Here is a 24586-nt window from a genome sequence, read left to right as displayed (position 1 = left end):
CCAGACACCTGCAGCACACCAGGATTATTCCTCATACAAAGAATCATCTCTCTATACCTTCCCTGTCTGGGTTTTTAAGTGCCCCTAGAGTAAGGAGGAGGCTTTGCTTTGACATGATGTATTTCTCTTGGAAGCATGGCTTTTAACACAGAAGGGTGATGATCATTCTAGAGCACCTGAGATGACTATAGTCTTCTCTGAAAGCCACCAGGAATCAACTGTCTTTGGGAATGTGTTGGCTATGAGTACTTCTAGGCATGATGTCAATGACCCAGATATGGTATACTCCATTCCTTGAGGTCATTAAAGCACCATACAGGACACATATGGATAAAAATGAAATCATAGTTCCTAAATAGTACCCTGTATTTACCCAATAAGTGGTTTATTATAATTGGAAGTATTATACATAGGAATTTGGGGTGAGCTGAGAGAGCTAGAGTAAAATGCTTGGTTCCTTTAACAGAACACCCAACAGTAGGTAAACTGACAATTATTGAAATACAGGCATCATGTTAAGGTCAGGTTAAGGTAAGGAGGAACATAAATTCACTCTCTTATTAAACTTGAGGTTTAAATTCAAAGCTCTCTTTGGTGACAGACTACAATTATGGGACCAAAGAATATTGAGATCAAAGTTCTTCTTAGGTAACAGTATTATTTCACTATTTCTGTATTTTTGTTCCTTGTTATAGTGCAGTTCTGTTTATCCCAAATGCTCTTTCCTTTTCTGCCTTCATTCAGAGTGGATTTTTTTTTTCAGAGTGGATCTTGCCAAGAGGTTTGAAATGTCTGTGAATGTTAAACACTTACCCATTGAGTGCCCAATATTAACATGCCACTAAATGCACTTAGATTAACCATTTTCAGTATCAAACTTTCCTTATTACCCAACAAACAGGGGTTTTTAAAGAAAACATTAACTAAATTGCAAGTGACACATTTTAAGATCTTTGATGTGACTTCTGAGAATGAACTATAGAGACACAATGTAGTGGGAGAAAAACTGGGAAGAAAGACATTAGACCATATAAAATTTGCAAATATTGCCAAGTCACAATAAAATTTACAGAAAATCAGGATCATTCTCTAAAATTTTAGAAGACATGGTTAAGATTTTAAATAGCAATAAAATGCAAAAATTTTACTTGTTTTGATTTTTACTTGGTCAAATTGTATTGAGGTATTATGTTTTTACTGATCCTTTTTAAAATAATGTGCTATTTTAAAATGGAGAGGTTGATGCTGTCCTTACATTAATGTCATATATTTGAGTGGTGGTGATAAGTTTTTTTCTGCAGAGACCTGAAAATAGCATACAAACAAATAAGCAACAGCCTAGAGAACCAGAAAGGGCATTGTTTTAAAAGTTATAGGGCTTGGACTTTAAGTCATATAACTTATCCAAAGAGGAATATTGAGGGAGTGGGTGTCAGTTTCTAAACTGCACAGAATACTGGAAAAAAGGTGTAAACCAGAATGATCCAGGACAAAGCAGGTTGTATGTCATCTCAACCAGTTGTCTCTGTGACCTCGGTATGCCTTATGTCTCTCAAGGGAAATAAACTGAGTACTGGCAGATAGACAAACTCCTGAATCTTATCCCAACAGTACCTCCTTCATAATTCCCCTTTCCCCAAATGAAAATCACAAGCACATGCAATGACAACACCAGTCCAAGAAACACTTTATTCCTAGCTTGGATCTGAACCCAAACTCCAGTGTGACCCTTATCCTTGATCTAGACTAAATGGTGTGAAGCCATGAGGATCATCATTAGTTAGTAACTCTAAGGTTTGGAAACAAAACTGACACAAACAGTTCCCTGTCCCTTTGTGCTCTATGAGCAAACTTTCATCGTAACACTCTGTGAAGTGAGATGGTCTTATTTCCACATCCCAAAAACAAATCAGAGACAGAGAGCTTCTCCCCAGAATCACTGACTTTACCAGCTGTATGGACAAAGAGAATCTCAAAACAGACTGAAACCCAAGGGGTAAAAAGACCCTTAGCTTTGTTGCCCAATAAATTGATAGCACTGTTTGAACTTTTAAAATAATTTTTTAATTTTTAAATTATAGTTGACATAATATATTAGTTTCATATGTCTAAGATAGTGATTAGACATATATATATATATATATCTTATGAAGTGATCATCATGATAAAGCTAGTACCTGTCTGACATTATACATAGTTATTACAGTGTTATTGACTACATTTCCTATGCTGTACTTTACATCTGCATGACTGTTGTGTAACTAACTACACTTTTCATCCATCCCTCCAAGCCCCTATCTTGCAACCATCAAAATGTTTTCTGTATGTGAGTTTGTTTCTGTTTTGTTAGTATGTTTATTTTGTTTTTTAAATGCTACATATAAATGAAATCATATGGCATTTGTCTTTATCTGACTTATTTCACTTCACTTAGCACAATACTTTCTAGGTCCATCCTTATTGTTGCAAATAGCAAGATTTCTTTCTCTTTTATGGTGCAGTCATATTCCAAGGTATTTATGCAACATTTCTTTATCCATTCAAGCTTTTTTTTGTATCCATGTTCATGAAATATGTTTTTAATCCCTTTACTTTCAGCCTTTGTGTTCAATCTGAATGAGTCTCTTGTAGACAGCGTATGTAAGGGTTGTATTTTCTTACCCACTCAGCTACCCTATGTCTTTTGATTGGAGCATTTAATCCATTTACAATAAAAATAATTGTTGATAGAAATGTTGTTATTGCCATTTTATTATTTATATTTTTGTCTTTTTTCCCCTTTTTTTTCTTACAGAAGTCCATTTTAACATTTCTTGTAATACTAGTTTGGTGGTGATGAGTTCCTTTAGCTCTTTCTTGTCTTGGAAGTTCTTTATCTCTCCTTCAATTTTAAGTGGTAGCCTTGCTCACTATAGTAATCTTGGTTATAGGTTCTGGCTTTTCATCATTTTGAATATTTTGTGCTAATCCCTTCTGGTTTGCAAAGTTTCTGTTGAAAAATCAGCTGTCAGTCCTATGGAATCTCCTTTGTAGGTAAATAATGCTTTTCTCTTGCTGCTTCTAAGATTTTCTCTTTGTCTTTAACTTTTGTCACTTTAATTATGATGTGTATTGTTGTGGGCCTCTTTGGGTTCATCTTGTTTGGGACTCTGTGCTTCCTGGGCTTGTATTTCTATTTCTGTCACTATATTAGGGAAGTTTTTCATCATTATTTCTTCAAAAGGTTCTCAATTTCTTGCTCTCTCTCTTTTCTTTCTGGTATCCTTATGATGTGAATGTTGGTATACTTGATGTTGTTCCAAAGGCCTCTTAAACACTTCTCACTTTATGGATTCTTTTTTCTCTTTGCTGTTCTGATTGGGTGTTTTCTTCTACCTTTTCTACCAAATCTCTGATTCAGTCCTCCATTTCATCTGACCTATTGTTGGTTTCATGTAATGTATTCTTCATTTCAGTTATTTATTCTGCATTCTGACTAGTTCTTAGTTTATGTTTTTGTCTCCATTTTTAAGTTCCCTATCTCTTTGTTGAAGTTCTAAGTTCATCTACTCTTCTGCTAAGTTCCCTGAACATCCTTATAAGCAGTGTTTTGAACTTTGCATCTGGTAGACTGTTTTTCTCCATTTTGTTTAGCTCTTTTTCTGGAGTTTTGTTCTGTTCTTTTATTTGGGACACATTTCTTTGTCTCCTCATTTTAACTGCCTTCTTGTGTTTGTTTCTATGTGTAAGGTAGAGCTGCTATGTCTCCTGGAATCAGTAAAGTGGCTTTATGTAGTAGGGGTCCTATGCAACCCAATGGTGCAGACTCCCTGGTCAGCTGAGCTGGGTGCTCCAGGAGAGTATCTTGTGTGTGTTGTGTGTGCCCACCTATTATAGTTGAGCCCTGATTGCTGTTGGCATGTCAGTGGGAGGGACTGACCCTCAGGCTGATTTGTTGTGAGATCTGCCTGTGATTATAGGCAGGAAAAGCTGTTGTGTAGGGGCTGAGCCTACAAATCTGGATTTGCTTTCGCAGGGCTCTGGTGCCTGCTGAGTCTGCCTTTTGGGTGTGTCATTTTTGGAAGTGGTTGGGTGGTGTTCTGGTGTAATCTTATGCTGACCACCAGGTATATTGGTTCTGGGGCTTCTTGGGAGGTTCAGACCAATGTCAATTGCTACTATACCCTGCCCAGAGCCACCTGGTGTGAGCTACAAAGTGATCTGCAGATGGTTGCCACTTGAGTTGGACTTGAAGTGCCTGGGAAAGGCTAAGCTCTGAACTGAGGCTGGCTACTACTAGTTCCAGGCTTAAGGATGCTTAGCAAGTGGTACAGGACATGCTATGGCCATGTGCTATTTGTTTTGGGTTCATTAACCTTTGAAAAATTTTAGAAAAGTCCAAATCATGAGCAAAGATAAGCCATTTGAATGGAAAAGCCACTTGAAGCCACTTAGCTAAGCCTACAAGTTGGGTGTTGCAGGGTCTCAGGTAATCACCAGGGCAGGACAAACAGTGTTAGCCAAGTTGATGGAGACTGAAATATGGCTTCTACCTTCACATATAGGGGAAGGGCTCAGCAAAGGAACAATATAACTCTGCCAGTGCTTATGTTTGGTAGAAAGCTGTCCCTCCAGTACTTGCTCTAAAGCCAGACAACTTAGTTCCTTTCTATATGTTTCTGGTGTCATTTGGGCTGCTGCCCTAGCACTGGAGTTTAGAGTGAGTCCATCAATACATAAGTCCATGTGTGAGCCCTTTAAGAACACCTCAGACTCCAGAAGCATTGTCTCACTCAGCCACAATATCCTCTGATTTGCATAGCCATAAGTTATAGTAACTTCTCTTCTAAGTACTACAACCCTGGACTGATGAGCCTGGTGCAGGGATGACTACTCATCTTATTCCTCAGCTGAGACTTCCACAACCAAGATATCCCTCTCAAACTTTTTTCCACTATACGTAAGTGTGGGACCAGCCTGCTCCATGTCTCCACCCCTCCTACCAGTCTTAATGTGACTTCTGTATATCCTTAGTTAGAGAACTCTGTTCAGCTAAACTTAAGGCAGTTCTTGATGATGGCTGTTCTGTAGTTCAGTTTTAATTTTCATGTGGTTGTGGGAAGATGCAAGTACAGCATTTCACATCTCAGCAAGGACAGTATCTTATGTCCATATAGTGAGTTTCTTATGTTTACCACCCACACAGTTGTCCTGTATTCCTAATCCCAGTGAATGGCTTCAACATCCTTCAGTTGCTCAGAGGCAAGTCCTGGGACTAATTCTTGACTTTTTGACTCTTTCTCCACATGTCATGTTAAGGCTGCCTTCTGAAAATATCTAGAATGTATTCACTTATATTCATCCCCACCTGGCACCACTACAACTCTCATATGGATTTTTAAAAGAGGCTCCTGGCTGATTTTCCTTCCCTGTGGTTCATCTGGCTCTTTGCAGCTCTGGTGATCTTCCTAAACTCTGCATCTGATCTCTGGTTTTTCCCCTTCCTGTGGATCCTTATTTTCCTTTGGACGAAGTCCATATTGCTTAAGGTGGCTTACAAGGTCCTTTGCGATTGGTCCCTGCCTGCCTCTCTAAATCACTTTCCAACCTTCCCCCACTTACTCTGATCCAACTATACAGATTTTCTTTCATTTCTCTAAAGCACTATGTGCTCTATGGTCTCCAGAATTTTCTTTGCATGCTCTTTTCTATACCTGGAAAACCCTGCCAGCCCTTCACTGACTTTCACCACATTGAACTCCTACTCATCATTCAGGCCTCTCCTTACACTTTCCAGAAACCTGTCCTGATGCTCCAAGTCTGAGGGATGATCTCTTCTAGGTGTAACCCTATGCCTCTCCCCCTTTAATCACATTCTTCACACAAGATAAAGATTCATTTCTTAACTTGTTCATATACACCACCAGGTTGTAGATTCCTTAAGGGCAGGGATGATGCCTACTCTCTGCAGTATTTCTGGTGCATGGAGTAGTATGGGTCACATGGATTGTGTTAAGTAAATATCCATTGACTGAATCAGTGATTTAACTTATCTAAATAAATAAATAATTCATGCATAATAAATTATGAAAATGACCTTGTGATGAATACACAGCAGGTGTTACCATTACTAATGAAGATACTGACTCTTCAGAAGTCTGAGTGACTGGACTGAGGTTATTGGTGGATGCAGGAACAGCAGTATCCTTTGACTTCTGGTTCACAGGCTTTCACCACAGTGAGCTCTCCCAGTATTATTCATAATTGAGACAGCAGGTCTGTTGGTTTTAGAATGTGGCTTTTTTGGGTAATTGTTTGCTTATTAAATTACTTATAAAATAGTTTGCTTTTTTACATATTGATAGCCAAGTAAATTACTTTAGAGAGTAAGCTAAATAGCAAAAATAGTGGCCTTTTAAGTTAAAAAATTTGTCCTGGAAAACTTACAGAGTAGCAAAAGGATGTCTAAAGGAGTTCAGAGTGTCTGTTTTTATAACTGTTTACTAATGGACTAGTTAGTCCAACCACAATTCACTTTTTCTGATTTGTTCATGCTTCCTTATCATAAGAGCAAACTGTTGCTCCATAATAACATTCCACAGTGCAGGAATAGCAAAATCAACATTTTGAAAAAATTCCTGGTCTTTTACAGACTGTTAAGTATTTTTTAGTTTGATATGTCATAAAAAAATTCCTTCTTTTTAAACAGGAACTTGGGAAGCACATATGATTACTCGACAGTCTAAAGCTGACAACAGTCTTTAGTCCTAAAGTTCTTGTACCCACAAATTGTCCATGTTTTATTTATTTTTAACAGTAAAGTAGGATGAAACTCATTAGAAATATTTAGATTCCAGTAACTTTTAATTCACCTTAGTTTGGACAGAGGTAAGCTAAGATTTGTATTTTTTTTATTGTTTCTTTTCCATCAAACTTATTTCCATTCTGTTTAAGAATTTGTGAAAGAATATCTTCAGACCACTCAGTGGTTGTCCCACTTATTCAGTGGTCCAAGCAGTGGGAGCTACAGACTGGACTTCAGTGGCTGGCTGTATTTATTATATTATATTATATTATATTATATTATATTATATTATATTATATTATATTATATTAATTATATTATATTTTAATTTGTAATGGATGGTCAGTGCATTTTATTTAATGAGCACATATAAAAATAAATAAAAATAAGGGAAGGGAAATTTAATTGTAGCCAAACTGAGTTTCACGACTTCGTCAGATTATAAACCAGACACACTTAAAAACACACTACACATACGTATCAAATGAGGGAAATATAAATTAATATTAACAATACCCACAGTTTGTTCAAAGAATAGCTAGAGAGTAAATTACACTAAAAAAACAACATACGTCCTACGTTGTGTAATTAGCAGTTTCAAATATACCACTATGAAAAATCCCAAGTGAAAAAAAAATGGCACATTTTTTTTCAAGTTTAACAAGTATTGAAACAAAATTAAATTCTAATAACTGCATGGAAAGAATATATTAATCCTTCAGTTTTATAAGAAAGAGACAAACCAAATCCTGAACTATTATTTCTGACTTGTTCTGTGCACAGGTGTAATGATTTTTAATCTATTGAGAAATGGATTGTCAATATTATAAATAATATGTTGGGAATGTGTGTATTGTTTTTATTTAAAGAATCATGCAGCTAAAGATGATTAAATTAAATGGTCTCTATAGCAATTGCCTTTCAGACTCTTTCCCCCATAGCACATACCTGTTTGAGCACTAATTTCCCACTCATTTTTTTTTCTTCCCATCTGGACTATGAGTTGCTTCAAGGCAGGGCCCAGTGTTATTCATCTTTGAATCCCTAGGTCTGCAATAGTACCTAGAATTTAATAAATTCCCATTGAGTCTAGTAAGGAATACATGACTAAGCAGTCATTTACATCCAAACAATCAGTAGGCTAATTTAAGCCATTTTTATCATCACATAGAGTTGGTAACAATAATTTTGTATCTTTTAAAAAACCAACTACTAGTTTATCTTGCTTCCTATTTTCTCTCCAAAGCCTGTCACAGTATCTGGCATAAAATAGGTAATTAATAAATTTGTTAACTGTTCACTGACTTTTAAGTTAAAGTTTTACTAACTTAGGTTTACTTTTATCTAGTGAATGTGATTTTAAAAGATTTTTACCACTTTGTAGTGGGTAAAAGAGTGAGATAGAAATGTTGCAGAATACAAAATTTGAAGCCTTGCTATCATTCATTTTTAAAAATTTTATTCTCTAAACATTGACAGTGATATATATTTTAGTACATAATGATATACTTGCAATAAATAAATGGTTTTATTCAGGAAAAACATATGCTTGCTCAGCTCTTTTTCACAGGGAAGTGCAAAGTATTAGACAGTGAAGTGGCTTTTCTCCTAGGATCCTGGGATCAGTGTATGATTGATGTGACTCTAAAGAGAGAATATGTGCTACTACATTCATACCCAAGCCTCAACGTTATTACTAGGGGTCTGATGTAAATGAATAGCACAGCAGTATTTCCTGCTAACACACTTCCCCAGGCAACTTGTGATGGGTAGTGTTTCAGTGACCTCGCCCATGTCCTTGGGATTTCCTAGGCTCCAAAAACACTAATAATCAGCATGGATTAGGTGCTTACCATGTCTCATACTCTGTGGCAGCCTCTTTCCACAAATTAGTTCATTCAATCCTTATTATAAGACTTTGATATCTACATAGGCCTTTCCCATTTTTTTCAAGTGAAGTAAATGAGACAAAGTAACACACTTGACATCATCAGCAAATGAGTGGTGGAGTGCAGAGTCAAAACCACTTTTGTATGACTCAGAAATCTAGTCTTTAATCAGTACAATATTTTGCTTTTTTATTTGAAATATAATTAACATATACACTAGCCATTATATTAGTTTCAGGTGTACAATATAATAATTCAGTAATTGTATATGTTGCAAAATGATTACCACAATAAGCCTCATTAATATTCATCTAACCTATACTTTTCTTGATGGTTAATTTGACTTTAAAAAAATCCTCAAATACTGCAGGTTGATCTGAAATAAAACACTGGCATATCTATCAGTGTTAAAGAACTTCTAATTTTGTAATTTGGTCTCTAATGGATTTTATAGAGTCTAGTACTGGACACATTTCTTAAATATAAGAAAAAAACAGGCAAAATGATTTGTTTTAAATGACACTCTTCATTGACCGAACTAAAAACAGCACTCATTCATTTATCATTTGTGTTTCTTCCTTAGGCTGGGATTAATTTATCATTCATTTAAACCATGTTTTGTTTGGTCAGCATTCCAGAGGCTCAGTACTTATTTGTTGAACAAATGCACAAATCAGTTGAGGCTGACAATGTGTGCAGTACTAGAACTGGGGAAACAGGGCTAAAAAGCATATGTGTTTACCCTCAAGAAGCTGACAGTGTAACAGGGAAGACTTGCACAAATGATACCATGGCTTGGTGCCTGACTGCCCTAAAGTATGATCAGAAATATTTGGAGGTTATGTCTAGGTGTATAAGGACCTATGCCCTGTTTGGTGGTACTGGAAGAGTGGAGGGGACTCAATTCTGGATACCTTATATGCCACTTGAGAGAGCTCAGCTTTATTCTGTCAGGAAGATATTTAAAACAAAGAAAGAGGATGGTCAAACCTGTATTATTAGAAGGATCCCTGGGGTGTTTGTATGGTGAATTGGCAAATTGACAGTTTGGGATTTATAGTATGATGCTTAAGAGATTAATGTGACCTGTTCTAGGGTCCCTGTAATAGAATTGGTGAGGAGGAGAAGGATTTAAGAAGTATTTAGAAGACCAGAATTGGAGATAAGAATTCAAAAGAAAATCATTAGCTTACCCATGGTAATCAATGCCCTAATAATGAATGAGATTTCAAGAGAGTTCAGAGAGTTGGGAATTAGGAAGACAAAGATTCAATGGACAGGAAGGAGAGTTGCACACACAAGATAATATGTAAAAATAGTCATAGGTGGTGTGGTCTCTCATAAGCCAACTAATAAATGCTTGAAGAGAAATATGTTCTGTGGTGTGAGTCAATGGAAACAATAGTTGCACGCTAATTTTTTGAGACTCCCAGATGACAAAGCAGGTAGATATTGAGTAATGCTAAAGAAAAATGTGGAAAGCAAGTGAGGGTTTGGGTTTTGTTTTAAGATGGGATATAACTGTAGCAGGCTCACAGACAAAGAAATAACACAGGTCCTCTAACTCCCCACCCAGTGTTCTCTATTCACATTCTCAGCTACTTGGATCCGAAAGTAGTGTTCTGTTTGAGTCTTCCAGGCTATATCAGAGTAGTCCCCTTGTTTAATTAATATGTTTACACTCCCTGTCGTCTCAGAAACACTTTCCAGAAGTAATAAATTCTATAATGAGATTGTTTTAATAAGATCCCAGTCAAGGGAAGGAATATTATCTCCAATACATATTATGGGCAGACAGTTAATATTTGCTGAACAAACATGGCAATGCAGGTCATCTCTGAATGCATCACTGAACTCATGAGTCTTTCTTAAAGCCATTGTCTCATTCTGCCTGTATTGCAGTTAGCATTGCATCTTCCCATCCTAAATCTCAGACTTCCTAAGGGCAGTAGACAATCATCTGCATATGTCTTGAGCCCTCAAACACTCAGCAATATTTGGCAAAAAATAAGCATTAATGCACATTTATCTGAATAAGTAATAAAGAGCCAAGACTTCAGTAATTTTTGTCTTATTTTGAAAGAATGGGTTTCTATATCTTGGCATTTTCAACCTATTTTTTCTATCTGCCTTATAAAAAAAACAAGCCATTGACCCTAACACAACTCTCATATTCCACCTCAACTTCTAAGCACCTTTAAATCTGCCTGTAATATGCTATAATTTTAACTCCAGCTTCCTTACTTCATAGTTTTATCAATTTCTTAAAGTCAGTTTCTATGAATTAAAGAGGTGAGTAGCAAGTTGCCATATGTAGTTGAAAAAAGCTCTCTAAATGATCATTTTATGCCCCCTTTCATGCTCTGTTTTGACCGAGTAGAGAATGGAAAGTAGTGTGAAAGAATCTGCCATGGTAGAATAAATAACTGCATTCACTACATGTTATTTTTTCTAGCATGTATTCATGTGTGGTATAATTGTTTGTGTATGTCTTTATAACCCTGATCCTTGCGGGACCATGTGACATTTATCATTTCTTCAATCTCTCTTGGAATACCTGGCACATAATAGACAATCATTGAAAATTTGCTGAATGAAGTTTAGAAGTGAAACAAATAGTAGATGGATCCTTTAGAGCTGTCAAGATTATACAGATTAGACTTGTGTTCAGTCTAACCCAAATAGCAGGAATGGTGGGGGTTGATATTAAATTTAAACTTTTAGATCTCCTATGAGTGTTTTCAACCTTGTGGTATATCAACTGCCTTTTCTAAGCACAGCAATTTTTTCCCTCTTTCCTTTCCACAGGTTGGACTCAGATCCGTGATAGAGCAATTTCCTGGGAAGCTTGATTTTGTCCTTTTGGATGGGGGTATTGTCCTAAGCCATGGCCACAAGCAGTTGATATGCTTGGCCAGATCTGTTCTCAGTAAGGCAAAGATCTTGCTGCTTGATGAACCCAGTGCTCATTTGGATCCCATGTGAGTTTCAGAATTCCTGCTATTTAATAACACAGTGGGGGCAGAATCATTGAGTCTTACTTTATATTGACACAAATTCCCATTAGGCTGTCATGTCTGAAAGTGGAATAACCCCCTTTAGCCATGAAATAATTGCCCAGTGGAAAAGTCACCATTTGACGTGAGCACAAGTGCTTATTTCCTAGTATAAGAGATGTGTGTTCTCTTCTGAGTGTACTTTGGAATTTCATACCAATTCTTCCCCTTGTCAACACATGATGAAATATTTAGTTACATAGGCGTAATCTGACTCTTATGATTTTTGTTTTTATTCCACTTATACAATAGGAAATACAGCACAAAAGAACTACTAGTGATCTACATAATAAAAAAAAATGTACCTCTGTGAAATTTTTTTCAAAACTTTTGTCCTATTTATTTATGGAAACTTTGAATCTACCCCATGGTTGGAAAGCTGGTTGTGGCTGACTCTAGATCAGTTATGTTAAAAGTATTTAAAGAAAAATAAGTAATTTTAAGGACTAAATTGATAGGACAGTAGGTATGTACTTAAGGGTAAAGGCAAATTATTTGATGTTCTGTGATGATATGTGTTGTATTTTCTTTCTTTTCTAGAACATACCAAATCATTCGAAGGGCCTTAAAACAAGCATTTGCTGACTGCACAGTGATCCTCTCTGAACACAGGATAGAAGCAATGTTAGAATGTCAACAGTTCTTGGTGAGTGTTTATAATTTACATTTCTCTCATAGATCTCATTTCTCTAATTCTTGATAACTATTTCTTATGTGATAGTTCCTTCATGTCACAATAATGTACAATTTCTGACTTAAAACATGTGTCATGTAGCCATTTAGTTAGCTTTACTCAAAATAGTTACACAAGTTTCTCACTTTGATCTGAGCTATGAGATAAGGTTGGAATTCAATAAATCCAAAAGGACAGCATATTACTAAGTTATGTTAATAAATTAGAACATCTGTACTTCTGAATCCTTTATTTGGGGATCAAGTCAGAAGAAAGACTTAAGTCCTGATGCTTTTAATAACTAAATCTCCCTTGGATGGGGTCCAGGAAAGGCCTGGATTATCTTGCATCTCATGTATAGTTTTAATGTGATAGCTGAAAGGCTCATTTCATTTTTCTAATCTTGATTTGGAGCTCAGGTGAGTGCATCTACCAACCACTTTCTCATTGTGCTTTCAAAACTGTCACAGATTCTTTCAAATGATGTTTACAAATTCCCTCAGGTTTAGTCACAAGGAAGTTCTTGGGATGATGTATTACGTCATTTCTGTTAAGACTTTTGAGGCTGCTGGAGGTAAATGCTTCCTTCCTGAAGGATTGTTATTACCTTTATTATTACTGAGCTTCAGGTGACAAATTAGGGGGCTGACTCACAACCTCTTGCCCTACCATGATGAGGTTCAGGAAATTGGGTAAAACCTTTCTGTTCTCTGGTTTTGGGTTTGCTCAACTTGAACATGTAAAGGAGGTATATTAAACTCAAGCATACCTTGACCAATTTGGAATTAAACTTCAAATCCCCTGTTGAAGAAGTTCAACTGTCATGCTGTGGACTTCCACTAATTTTTAAGGCAACATATTAGGGATCTAAGAAAAACCATTCTGGTTTACAAAGCCCCCTTAGTTCCTCCAAAGTTCTGTGAAGAAGTATATTGCTCAGTAAAATCCTTGTTTAAAAAAAATCTTCCAGCTGCTAAGTAGAAAGTTACAGGTCATTTCACAGATGGTGAAAGCTTGGTAAAGCAAGAGGACAAAGGACTCATCAATGGAATGAAATATCCATGACTATTCAGACTGCAAGCCTCTGCACACTGCTTTCCTTTTAGCTTTTACATTCCGCTGAACCTATGCCACTTTCTGTCCTTGCTGTGGTCCTGCCTTCTCTCCAAGATCTCACTAACAGCCACTTCCCTAGGTCATAGAGGAGAACAAAGTACGGCAGTATGATTCCCTCCAGAAACTGCTGAGCGAGAAGATCCTCTTCCAGCAAGCCATGAGCCCCTTGGACCGCCTGAAGCTCTTACCCCACCGAAACTCAAGCAAGCACAAGTCTCGGTCCACAATCACTGCTCTGAAGGAGGAGACAGAAGAAGAGATACAAGAAACCAGGCTTTAGAAAGCAATATGAATATTTGCATTGAATGCTCACTCATGGAGGTGTAGAAGAAAACAGTTTATGCCTCAGAAAATAAGGATGTTATTTTTCAAAAGGAAACATTTGGTAAGAGGCATTAATGATATTCACATAGGTCTGGATAAATTGCTTCCTGGCAGTGGTAAAACTGTGTGAAAGGTACTTCAAATCCTTGAAGATTTACCATTTGTGTTTGCAAACCAGATTTTCCTGAAAACTTTTTCCCTTTGGCAGTTTTTGGAAGGGGGACTGTAAATGTCAACCAGCTTAGTTCAACTTATTGTTTAGTGAAATTTCTTGATTTGCATTATTGGAAAAGTGTAATCATATTATTTAGAGATACAATTAACTGAAAACTTTAGTGGTTTATATTGCTTTTTCTCTACTCTCTCCAAGATATTTAACAACAACATTATCATCTGATAAGTATTTGGACTGTCCCATTCCAAGCGAGTATTAGAATACTATGAGAGTCACAAGACAATCCGTCAAAATATATAACTGCAACATATAGTAGGTATTAGCCAGGACAGAGGACTTCCTGAATCCTGGAAATCAGGGTTAGTACCATTCTGCTCTACCAAAAATCCAAATAATTCAGATAATCAGAATACATTCTTTACCTGGAAAGGGGGCTATTACATCATGTAGGGGACAGGATAGCTCCTTTCATGTGGAAGTTGATGTGCCTTTCCCCAGCTTCCAGAAAGTACCAAGGTCATAAAGCCTCTGAACTGAAGGATGGCTAGAAAATTGGTGCAGAAAAATCCTTATCACAGAAACTCTAGGTAGTGGCAACTGCAGGTATAGGTACCTGAAATCTGAAAATCTAGGTATAAATGAGGTGATGTCTTGTGTTTTTAGACCTACTATATGCACTTCTTACTGTATATACTGAGTGGGAGAGATAAAGAGAGACACATTGAAGAAAAATCAATCATGAATTAGCTTTATATGCTTCTGTTTTATAATTTTGTGATGCAAATGAAATTTTCTATAGGAAATAGTATTTATTCTAATAATGTTTCAAACTCATAAATGGCTGTATTTTAAAAATGATTATATTATGAATTATATTTGTATAAAAATTTATATTTGAAATTTTGACTTTTAATGGCATTAGCTATTTTTATGATATGTTAAAACTGGGGGAAGACTTCAGGTGATGTTGACTGGAGGCTATGAAGTACCTTGAGGGTATGGAGAGAAGCACTAGGGCTCACTCAGTTGTTGTATACTCCTGAGTAATTCCCAATGAGCACACAGGTTCCTTCTTAGATGAAGCTCTAAAGAAAATAGTACCACAGAAGCTGACTACTCCTATTAAGGACACACTACCTTCCAGCTTCAAACTAACCCTAAAGATGGAATTTTATGTGTTACCATAAGAGAAATATCACTTGTCAATAAAAACCATATATTTGTGTGAAACTTAGTTTTTTTCAGATGTGTTCATTGATTGAGTCTCTTCAATCTCTTAAGGATCATGGTGCACAAACCACGAAATTTCCTTTTGTGGTTTATATTTTTTTCTCTTGAGAATCCCACATAAATTGAGACACTCTTAAAATTATTTCTTTTAAAAATTGGGGTAAAATGTGCATAACCTAAAATTTACCATGTTAACCATTTTTAGTGGTCTTGAGTAATTCACATTGTCATACAATCATCATCACCACCAATTTACAGATCTTTTTTTATCTTGCAAACTGAAACTCTAGCCCTTACACAAAAACTTCCTATTTCTCCCTTTTTCCAGCCTGTATCAATTTTACATCATATGAGTGGAATCATATACTACATATCTATCCTTTTGTGACTAGTTTATTTCACTTAGCATAATGTCTTTAAGATTCCTCCATGTTGTAGTGTGTCAGAATTTTCTTCCTGTTTAAGACTGGCATAACATTTTACTGTATGTATGTACCACACTTTGTTTATCCATCCACTTGTCAGTGCACACTTAACATACCTCTGCCTTTTACCATGTTGAATAATGCTTTATAAACATGGGTATACAGATATCATTTTGTGTCCCTGCTTTCATGAGTTAGGATGCTAGTCAAATTATTTTTTTTTAATATGGGCTTATAGAACAACACAAAATATTCTCCAAGGATCCATTTATTTATTTGAAAGTTTATTCAAACAGTGGTAGCTGTCTGATAGCTCTTGGTAAGTGAGCAAAACTCATCAAAGGAAATAGTGTTTCTACACTATCTTGGGTGGCTTTTTTTTGTCCAAATCTGTTTTTAATCAGAGAGGCTTCTTTGGTCCCTTTTCTTCCTTGCAGAGTTTAGTTTTCTATTCCTGAGGGAAGTCCATGGATGCCTTTATTGCTTTGGGGATGGGGGTGCTCAGGAGCTCTTGGTGGCTGCACAGGACAGCACTGGCCCTGTGGATCATGGCCATGCACTGATCCCAGTGGGACTTGTTCTAGAGGGTCCTGAGCAACATGCTGCTCAGGGTGGACCAGGCATTCTTGTTCATGGTGGTTCGCACAAAGGAGGTGACCTGCTGGATCTCCGCTATGTTACAGCCACCACACCTTTGCCATGGTGCCGCAGAAGGAGTGATGGGCCCTCGGATGATTAGGCTCAGCACGGATGTCTGCTTGTTCTACTTGATGGGGAAGCTGGAGTGGTTCCATCACTATCCACTACAGGTGGGCAGACCTGCAGCAGCCCCTATCACTGTGGTGGCAGGAGACTGAAAGAGTCTTGCAGAGTTTCTTCATGAAAGATGCAGATGAAGTGTGGTAGATGGACAGTAGCCCCTACCAATGCCAAGCCCTCTATCCCTGCCTTTACTTATTTGGAGAGGTTTGTTTTCACATGTTGTAGGAGACCATTCTGCATGGCGTGGGCCCAGCTCCCACTCGGAGATGCACAGGACCCACGCCCAGGGATAGGTTCTCCTGCAGAGAATCAGGCCTGCAATGTACCTAGGCCACTTTGAGTCTTGTGTTTTGTTAAAAACTCCCTCACCCTGATTTGAGGACATTTACTGCAAAGTAGCTTCCTAAAATCCATGCTAAACCTTCCAAGGATGAGTGTAACCAGTTCAACCACTTTTGCCTTTTCATTTGCAAATATCCCTCTTCTGTGATGGGATTAGTGGCATTGGCTCCTTTGTTTTCTGTAAAAGGTAACCACCTAAAGTGAACCTGTGCATAGTAAATGAGGACCATCATGTAATGTGACCAGAAAGAGAAGTAAAGGCCTCTCATGGTGGAGGCCGAGGCTTTTGCTCCCCTTGAAAGAAAAGCCATGCTGTCCTTTTTTCCCCACCAGACTTGGTAGTCCATGTGAATGTCTTATTTCATCCATAATGACGCGGACACTGTGGGCCGCCGGTGTCTGCATCACATGTGACTGACCCCAAGAGGGCAGTCTTAGAGCGTGCTTAATTCTAGGTATTCCAGATAATTTTTTAAAAAATTAATAAACTTTATTTTAGGGGCATTTTTAAGTTCACAGCAGAACTGGGCAGAAAGTAGAGAGTCCCCATTTACCTCCTGCCCCCCCACATGCACAGTCTCTGCCACTGTCAACACTCCATCCCAGAGTGATCTGTTCCAATCAACTATCACTGCTACCCCAATCCATGGTTTACATTAAGTTCTGTTTGTTTTTGCCTCATGCACATTGTGTGTATGCTCACCTCTGTTGTTAGGCACATACACACTAAGAATTGTTGTGTTTTCTTGGAGTATACTGACCACTTTATAATTATGTACCAACCCACATTATCTCTAATAACTTTCCTTACTCTGAAATCATCTCTGTCTGAAATTAATAGAGGTATTCCTTCTTTCTTTAGATTAATGTTAACATGGTATAACTTTCCCCATAATTTTACTTTTAATCTTTATGTGTCTTTATATTATCTAAAGTAGATTTCTTATAGACAACATATTGTTGGGTGTTAGTTTTGAATCAACTCTGACAATCTGTCTTTTAATTGGTATTTAGATCATTGCCCCTGTTCTCTGTTTTTATTTTGACTGCCACATTTTTGTGTTGCTTTAATTGAAGCTTTTTTTATCATTGTATTTTCTCTTTCTAAGCAAATCAATTATATAGCTTTTTTTTATTTAATGTTTTTTAGTGATTGCTCTAGAGTTTGCAATATACATTTACAACTAATCCAACTTTATTTAAATAACATTATAATACTGCATGGGTATACTTTATAACAACCTTATAAGTACCTTATAAGAACAAAATATCCTTGCTCTGGTTGGTGTGGCTCAGTGGATTGAGTGCCAGCGTGCAAAACAAAGTGTCTCTAGTATGATTCCCAGTCAGGTCACATGCCTCGACTGTGGGCCAGGTCCCCAGTGGAGGGCATGTGAGAGGTAACCACACATTGATGTTTTTCTCCCTCTTAAAAAAAATTAAAAAACCCAAAATATCCCTAAGTCCTCCCTTTTATTCCTTGTTTCATTGATGTCATTGATTTCATTTATACATGAGCATATGTCAGGATATTTGTATATGTTACATACAATCAACACATCATATCTATTATTTATTGAACAAGCTGTAATCTATTCAGTTAATTAAGAATAAGAAAAGTAAAAGTTTTAATTTTATTTTCATGTATTCATTTTCTGGTGTTCTTCCTTTCTTTATATATCTGTGTTTCAAACCTGTATCATTTTCCTTCTGTGTGAAATGGGGGAGTTCTATGTTAGGTCTCAGTCTTTTTGTGAGCCTGTGCACCTGGACTGTGGGTTGACGATGGCTTCTCAGCATCCCTGCACACTCTTAGGTAGGACAGGATGGGTTGAGGTGGCCGGAATTGAATATTTCCCTTTACCCAGGTATACTAGGCTCTGGTAAAGTAGTTTCTCCTGAGGGTAAGTTTTGGTGCCCTGAGGTATGTTTCAAAGTGATTATTGTTCCCCTCCTCCTGCTGGAATCCTGAGGAAATTTTTACTGATCTTTACTGTGAATACCTATTACAGCTCCTGAAGGTAAAACGCATGAAAATATGGGTTCTGCTCCCTTGACAACTGGGTGCCTTGGAGATCTCTCTCAGGCTTGTCTACACTGAGCTTGTAGCAATTCACCAGTTGTGTTCAGGTTTTCCTACCCAGTACTGTTTCCTAAGGATATTTCTCCTTAGTGCTTTCTACTCAGGTAAGTTGTATCTGCCTGTCTGTCTCTCTACTTTTGGAGGCACCAGTTTGCCCTGTACAGGGTAAATGGAGGCAGTCTGGCTCCCTCACCCATATGTCTGGGGAACTAAGATAAGCTGTGTTCTCATAGCCTTGAGACTGGGTCCAACAAATGGGGTTCCCATAACATTGAGTGGGCTTGCATGCACAGAATCTTGCTGTGTTACCCAATATTTTAGATTCCTGCCTGCTTTGTCTATATATAGTATATAAGGGAGTTAGGGGCTCCCTGTTGGGAGACATGCAGATTGTAGCATGTGTGGGTCTCCCACCCTTGAATATAGGCATGTCAGACATCCCAGTGACTCCATGAATATTCTTCCATCTGCCCGAATCCCGTGAACTTGTCCAGCCTCTACAGGTTGCAAGACACCCTGTGACCTTACTTCTCTGACAGATCTAAGAAGAGTGGTTGATTTTTTAGTTTGTCCAACTTTTTACTTATCATTTGGTTGGAGTGTAGACTTCTAAGTGCCTTTCATGCTAGATCAGAAGCCAGCAAGCAGTCTTTCAGGTTCATTCTGAGTAACAAATAAATAAAGAAGAAGAACTTTGCAAAGGTGGAAGGAGTCAAATGCACACTAAATGTGACAAAACAAGTTATAGTTCTGAAAGCTCACTTTAAGAAGAAAAGCACTGAAACAAGAAAGGGAAGTTGGTGTTGGTCACCCAAGCTGCATTGCTCATGCCAACACTTGGTTTTTCTTCATATCAAGTTTTCCCTCTTCTATTTCTACTTAAAAATAAACTATTTTGCCCACAGACTTCCTATTTTTGTTTACTTGTTTTTCATACCTAAGTCTTGAGTTTTGGGGGTAACTTGTTTCAGTCTATGTCTACTCCCGCCCAACACAGTTTCTTCATTGATTTCTCAGACCTTTCACTTTGTTCTTCCTCATTGTAAGAAAAAATGCTAACGCCTGAACAAGTACATTTCCTTTCAGTAATCAGGGACCTTCCAGGATTGGGAAATTGCTACTCATTAGAGTGAAAAGCTAATAAAACCCCCAATGTAAATATTTTAGTAGTTTGGTAAAGAAAGAACCTCAAATACTCTGTGGAAGACAATTTAGAATGAGGTTTAAAGTGCTCAATATAAAAACCCGTTTGACCTGTTACAATAGGTGTGGAGAATCACAATTCCCCAGTAAAAGAAGCAATAAGCAAAACCTATAAATTCAAGACAAGTACATTGGGGCATGAGAACTCTAAACCAATAGGTTGGGAATTATAAAGTGCTTCCAGAGTGTAGAGTCAGCAACCCTAGTCACGATCTGTCAGTTGACAGGGAACCGGGGAATCAGTATTTATGAACCTTCTCAGAGAGAAGAGAATTCTTGGCAGAAGTTTAGGGTTATTGCTTAATTGTTTAGAGTAGGAACACTCACTTTCTTTTTTAGTAACTTATTTACTCAAGTTGTAAAATGATATAGTGCATTTGTTTAAGCGAATATGCTAATACTGGCCTTTAATTTCATGTAGCAAAATGAATTAATGCAACAATAATGCTAAATTGTTATTTAAATAAAAAGTTAAAACATTTTACAATACATCTTCCATTCTTCAAAGTACAAAATATGTACCAAAAAAATGCAGATTGACCTTCCAGAACTGTCCCCTTGTGGAGATTTTGTTTTGTTGTTAAGATAACCAATTTCCCAAATCTGCCAACCACAGAAATAAATGCAGAGACTCACACACCAACTTAAAAAAATTTCCAACACTTGTTTTCTTTTGACCATTTTGAATATTGAAAGTAGGCATAAATAGTTTGGACGTATAAACTCCTTGTTATCTTTCCCATTCACCTTTGACACTGGCAGAATAATAGAAAGAATGATCTTTAAATGTCAGCAGTGACAGATGTACTGGCAAATGGAAATAAAATTGAATTATATTTTGATTGTACCTTCTCTGGAAGCAGATAGGAGAGGCTTATTAATATTCTAAAGGAAAAGTTATGAAACAAATTTGTGATCATAGGCAACTTTATTGTTAGGAAGAACTTTTTATTTTTATTTCCTCTCATCTCCCCTTTAGGCCAGATATGCCAGGCAAAGCAGGAACCAGAGTGTCTGTGCACAGACGTAGCTTTTTCCCTACTCAGGAACCCACAACAAGCATTTGTACTTGAACCTGGAAATGTTGCCAGGTTATCCTGGGGCAAGGAAGACACAAATGTAAAATTAAACTGTGCAATAAAACATTGAATAACTATTACATTATTTTACATTTTCTGGTCAATTAAAACATTTAAAATATATAGAAGTAAACATGTAATATAATAAACTTCATATGCCCGTCACTGATATTCAATAGATATCAACTCATGGCTGATCTTATTTCATCTATACTCTCTGGCACTTCCATCGTACATTATTTTGAGCAAATCCCAGACATGTAAGTTTAGCTGTTTGGTGACAAGGACTTTCTCTTCTTTTTAAATATGTATATATTTCCACATTGCTATTGCCACCAGTAAAAAAAAGTCCTTAATATCCCCAAATATCTACACCATGTACAAATGTCATTGTCTCTTTTTTTCTTTATTTGAAATTTAAGTTTGCACAGTAGTTTGGGACTATAATAATGACTGTGCAAAACCAAAATTAATGTACATAATTAATGGGAAAGATTATGATTATTCCACAACCTTTAGAGATATTAAACATTGAAAATGCTGACTGTTGATTATAAATACGTAAGAAAATAAAAATGCTAGTTAAACTGTTTACTACACTAACTTAAACATTAGGAACATTGAAAAATAAAGTGTTTCATTTCTTTGTAAAATACTTATCATGAATAGTTTGAACAATGCTTGCCTTTTGGTTGTGTAACTTACAATCTGAAGAGACCATCTCTTCTATGTCTTCCTTGGCAAGCTGTCATACTCCTAAGTTTGGATCAGCTTCCAAGATTTTATTCTTTGTGACTCCAATGTTGTGAAAAATTCTTCGAGAAGAGTTTTAATGAAAAGGTTTTAGCTGGTGTCACTTCCTCTGGAACATCTTTGTCTTTTTATCACAACCACTTTCCTCATTTATGTCACTAAGTTGGTCTTCATTCAAGTTTCCCTGGTAGCATGTCTGGTCTCTTGGATGACCACAGTGTAAACATTCCCACTGTCAGCAATTTTTTCTATCACTCCTTTTATATCCAGTTTGAATTTTACTTCCAACATTGCCACTCTTTCTTTCTTTGGGGCACTTTCACCCTTTTTGGCCAGTTCCCTCTTTGATTCTCTATTTTTGTAAAATGTCATGTGGGTTTATCACTTAGAGACAAGGAGGCAGCACAACTATACACTCCCCACACTTTGCTGTATGTGAGTGTGCTGGATAATAGTTGCAGTGACTGATTGCCAACACACTTTGAAAGAAGTGACATAATTGGTCACTGAACGTGATGCAAATCCATTATTTCTAGATTGATTTGTGGACAAAGGAACTAGTAGCAATGCTGGTATTTCATGCCATTGTTCACAGTTAATATAGTGTGGTAACTGAAATTTGAACTATTGCTGAGGGACTGGTATTGTTTAGCTAAACCATGGTAACACATTGGCTCATATCTGAATAGTACAAAACAAGAACTGCCTGTAGTTTACTTGAATCCATATTCATTTAAAGTTCATGTATTGTGATTAGTATGAGTTCCTTTGTAGATTCTCCCTCTATTTTTTTCCCTTACAATTTAATAATTGAAGAAACTAGGTTGTTTATTCTTTTCAGTTTCCCATAGTCTGGACTTTGTGTTTTCATCTCCATGGCATTTTTGAATTGTTTCTGTCCTCCATATTTCATATAACCTGGCAGTTAAACTCAAAGGCTTCCTCTAGTTGACTCTGAGCCCCTTTAAAAACTGTAATAGATTTTGATGGTTTCCTGGCATTTGGGTATGACGAGATATTCTGAGCTTACTTTCATATATGCTAAGCTTACTTACAGACATGAAATTAACCACTTCTTCAAGGAACCCTGGTTACTTTCAGTGGGAAGTGGTATTTGAAGACCCAAATTTGGTCACTAAAGTTTCTTGTTGTTGTTGAATTGGTCATTAGATTGGTCATTTCAGTGGATTGAGCTAAGAAATAGATAAAATATATAATGGATTTGGACTGAGCAAAGAAATACATCTCTGTATAGGTCTATCTCTATGTATATGTTTATATCTTCACCTATTTATATATCTTCTATAAGGGAAATATGTCAGAAGTTCATACTATTACTTACAATTTAAATCCAGGACTATAGGTCTTTTATTTATCCTCTTCTATCTTATATCTGCTTTTTCTTTCTCGCATACCAGGAATCCCAGTTCTTGACAACACAGACAGTGATACAAATGAGAATACCTCATAATTATTCATTTGTTTTACCTCATTCCATTTTCATAACACAATGATTACTAAAAAATATTTCATTTATTTTCTTTATTTTCCCTTACAGTTCTTTTTATCTTTAGGGTCTATTCCACCAGAGAGATGCAGGCAAATTAGTGTGCTTCAAAATCATTTGCCATAATTCTTCTCTGTGTTATTATACTACAAATTGGAGACATATTTATATTTATTTATTTTGTTTTATTTTTAGCTGTATTTCCCCCTGGTTCTTTCTGGTAAACTAACTAGCCTAATGGTTTATCTTGTGTTTCTTAAGGAGCTACCTACAGTCTACTCTCAATTGCTTACCACCTGAATCTCATTGTTTCTGAGAGCCCTTTCAGGATTACCTCCCCCACAATGCTCCTTTGGGAAGAGCTCTCTGTCCTTATAGTATGTCTATCTACCTGGGCAAAATCTCTGAGCTGCTGGTCTGGAGCTGGGGACAAGTAAAGCTTCCTACTTCTCTTGGAGCAACTCTCAACCTTTATTACAAGGTGTTGGGCAGGGGTAGTAGACTCTGGTCTTTTAAGCCTGCCTTTCCTGACACAGAACTTTCACTCTATGAATGTGCTGGGGTAAGACAATGGAAGCCCCTAATATTCTTGGTCTGCCACACCTGGGATAAGCCTTGCTCTATAATGGGGACTGAATGGAGGAAGGAGCCCTTTAGCCTGCCATTGCATTCATCTGGAATTTAGCCTGTGCAATTCAGGGTGTGGGAATGAGAAGTGCTGCTGACCAACACCCCTAGGTAGATATTGTCTCACGACTTAGACTGTGAACTGGGAGAATAGGGAACCCTACCTTCTTGTCCCTCACCCCCTTAGAGCTGCTGTCACACCGAGCTAGGGGAGGGAAAAAGGAGTACGTTGTGGCTAACATGACTATAGCCTTTTTAAAACCTAAATGGCTTTTGCTGTTCTTGCTAAGATTTACTATATTTTCTTGAATGACTGTTTCTTCATTGCTGTATGCCATAAGGACAATATCCAGAGTTTAAGTGGTTGTTTGATTATTTTTACCAGTAATGGTTCTTTCACAGAGGAGCAGGTCAACAGGTTGCCTCACTTTGTTGTTCTGGAAGTTGTTCTCCAGTTTAACACTAATTCCTGTGGGTCCAGTGTTTCTGTTCTTTTACCTTCAAAGTGACTCACCTCCTGAGACATTCTTTGACTATGGGCCAGGTGCTTTTTCTATA

At 37.0% G+C, this 24586-nt stretch overlaps 1 protein-coding gene across 3 annotated transcripts in view; it reads left to right on the top strand.

The window, feature by feature from the left end:
- The window catches only part of CFTR (CF transmembrane conductance regulator), a 209619-nt gene extending 194372 nt beyond the window's left edge, over nt 1-15247 (top strand). For all 3 annotated transcript variants that reach the window (XM_045848138.1, XM_045848148.1, XM_045848155.1), the window contains 3 exons: nt 11482-11654; nt 12270-12375; nt 13598-15247. In XM_045848138.1, the coding sequence (XP_045704094.1) occupies nt 11482-11654; nt 12270-12375; nt 13598-13798 (480 nt within the window). In that variant the 3' untranslated portion in view covers nt 13799-15247. The remainder of the gene's footprint in view (nt 1-11481; nt 11655-12269; nt 12376-13597) is intronic.
- The last annotated feature ends 9339 nt before the right edge of the window (nt 15248-24586 follow it).

This window comes from Phyllostomus hastatus, unplaced genomic scaffold, assembly GCF_019186645.2.
Source record: "Phyllostomus hastatus isolate PE091 unplaced genomic scaffold, TTU_PhHast_1.1 phas_contig_118, whole genome shotgun sequence".
NCBI lineage: Eukaryota > Metazoa > Chordata > Mammalia > Chiroptera > Phyllostomidae > Phyllostomus > Phyllostomus hastatus.
The sequence above is the reverse complement of the archived record's forward strand: the minus strand, read 5'-3'. Positions and strand labels throughout refer to the sequence as shown.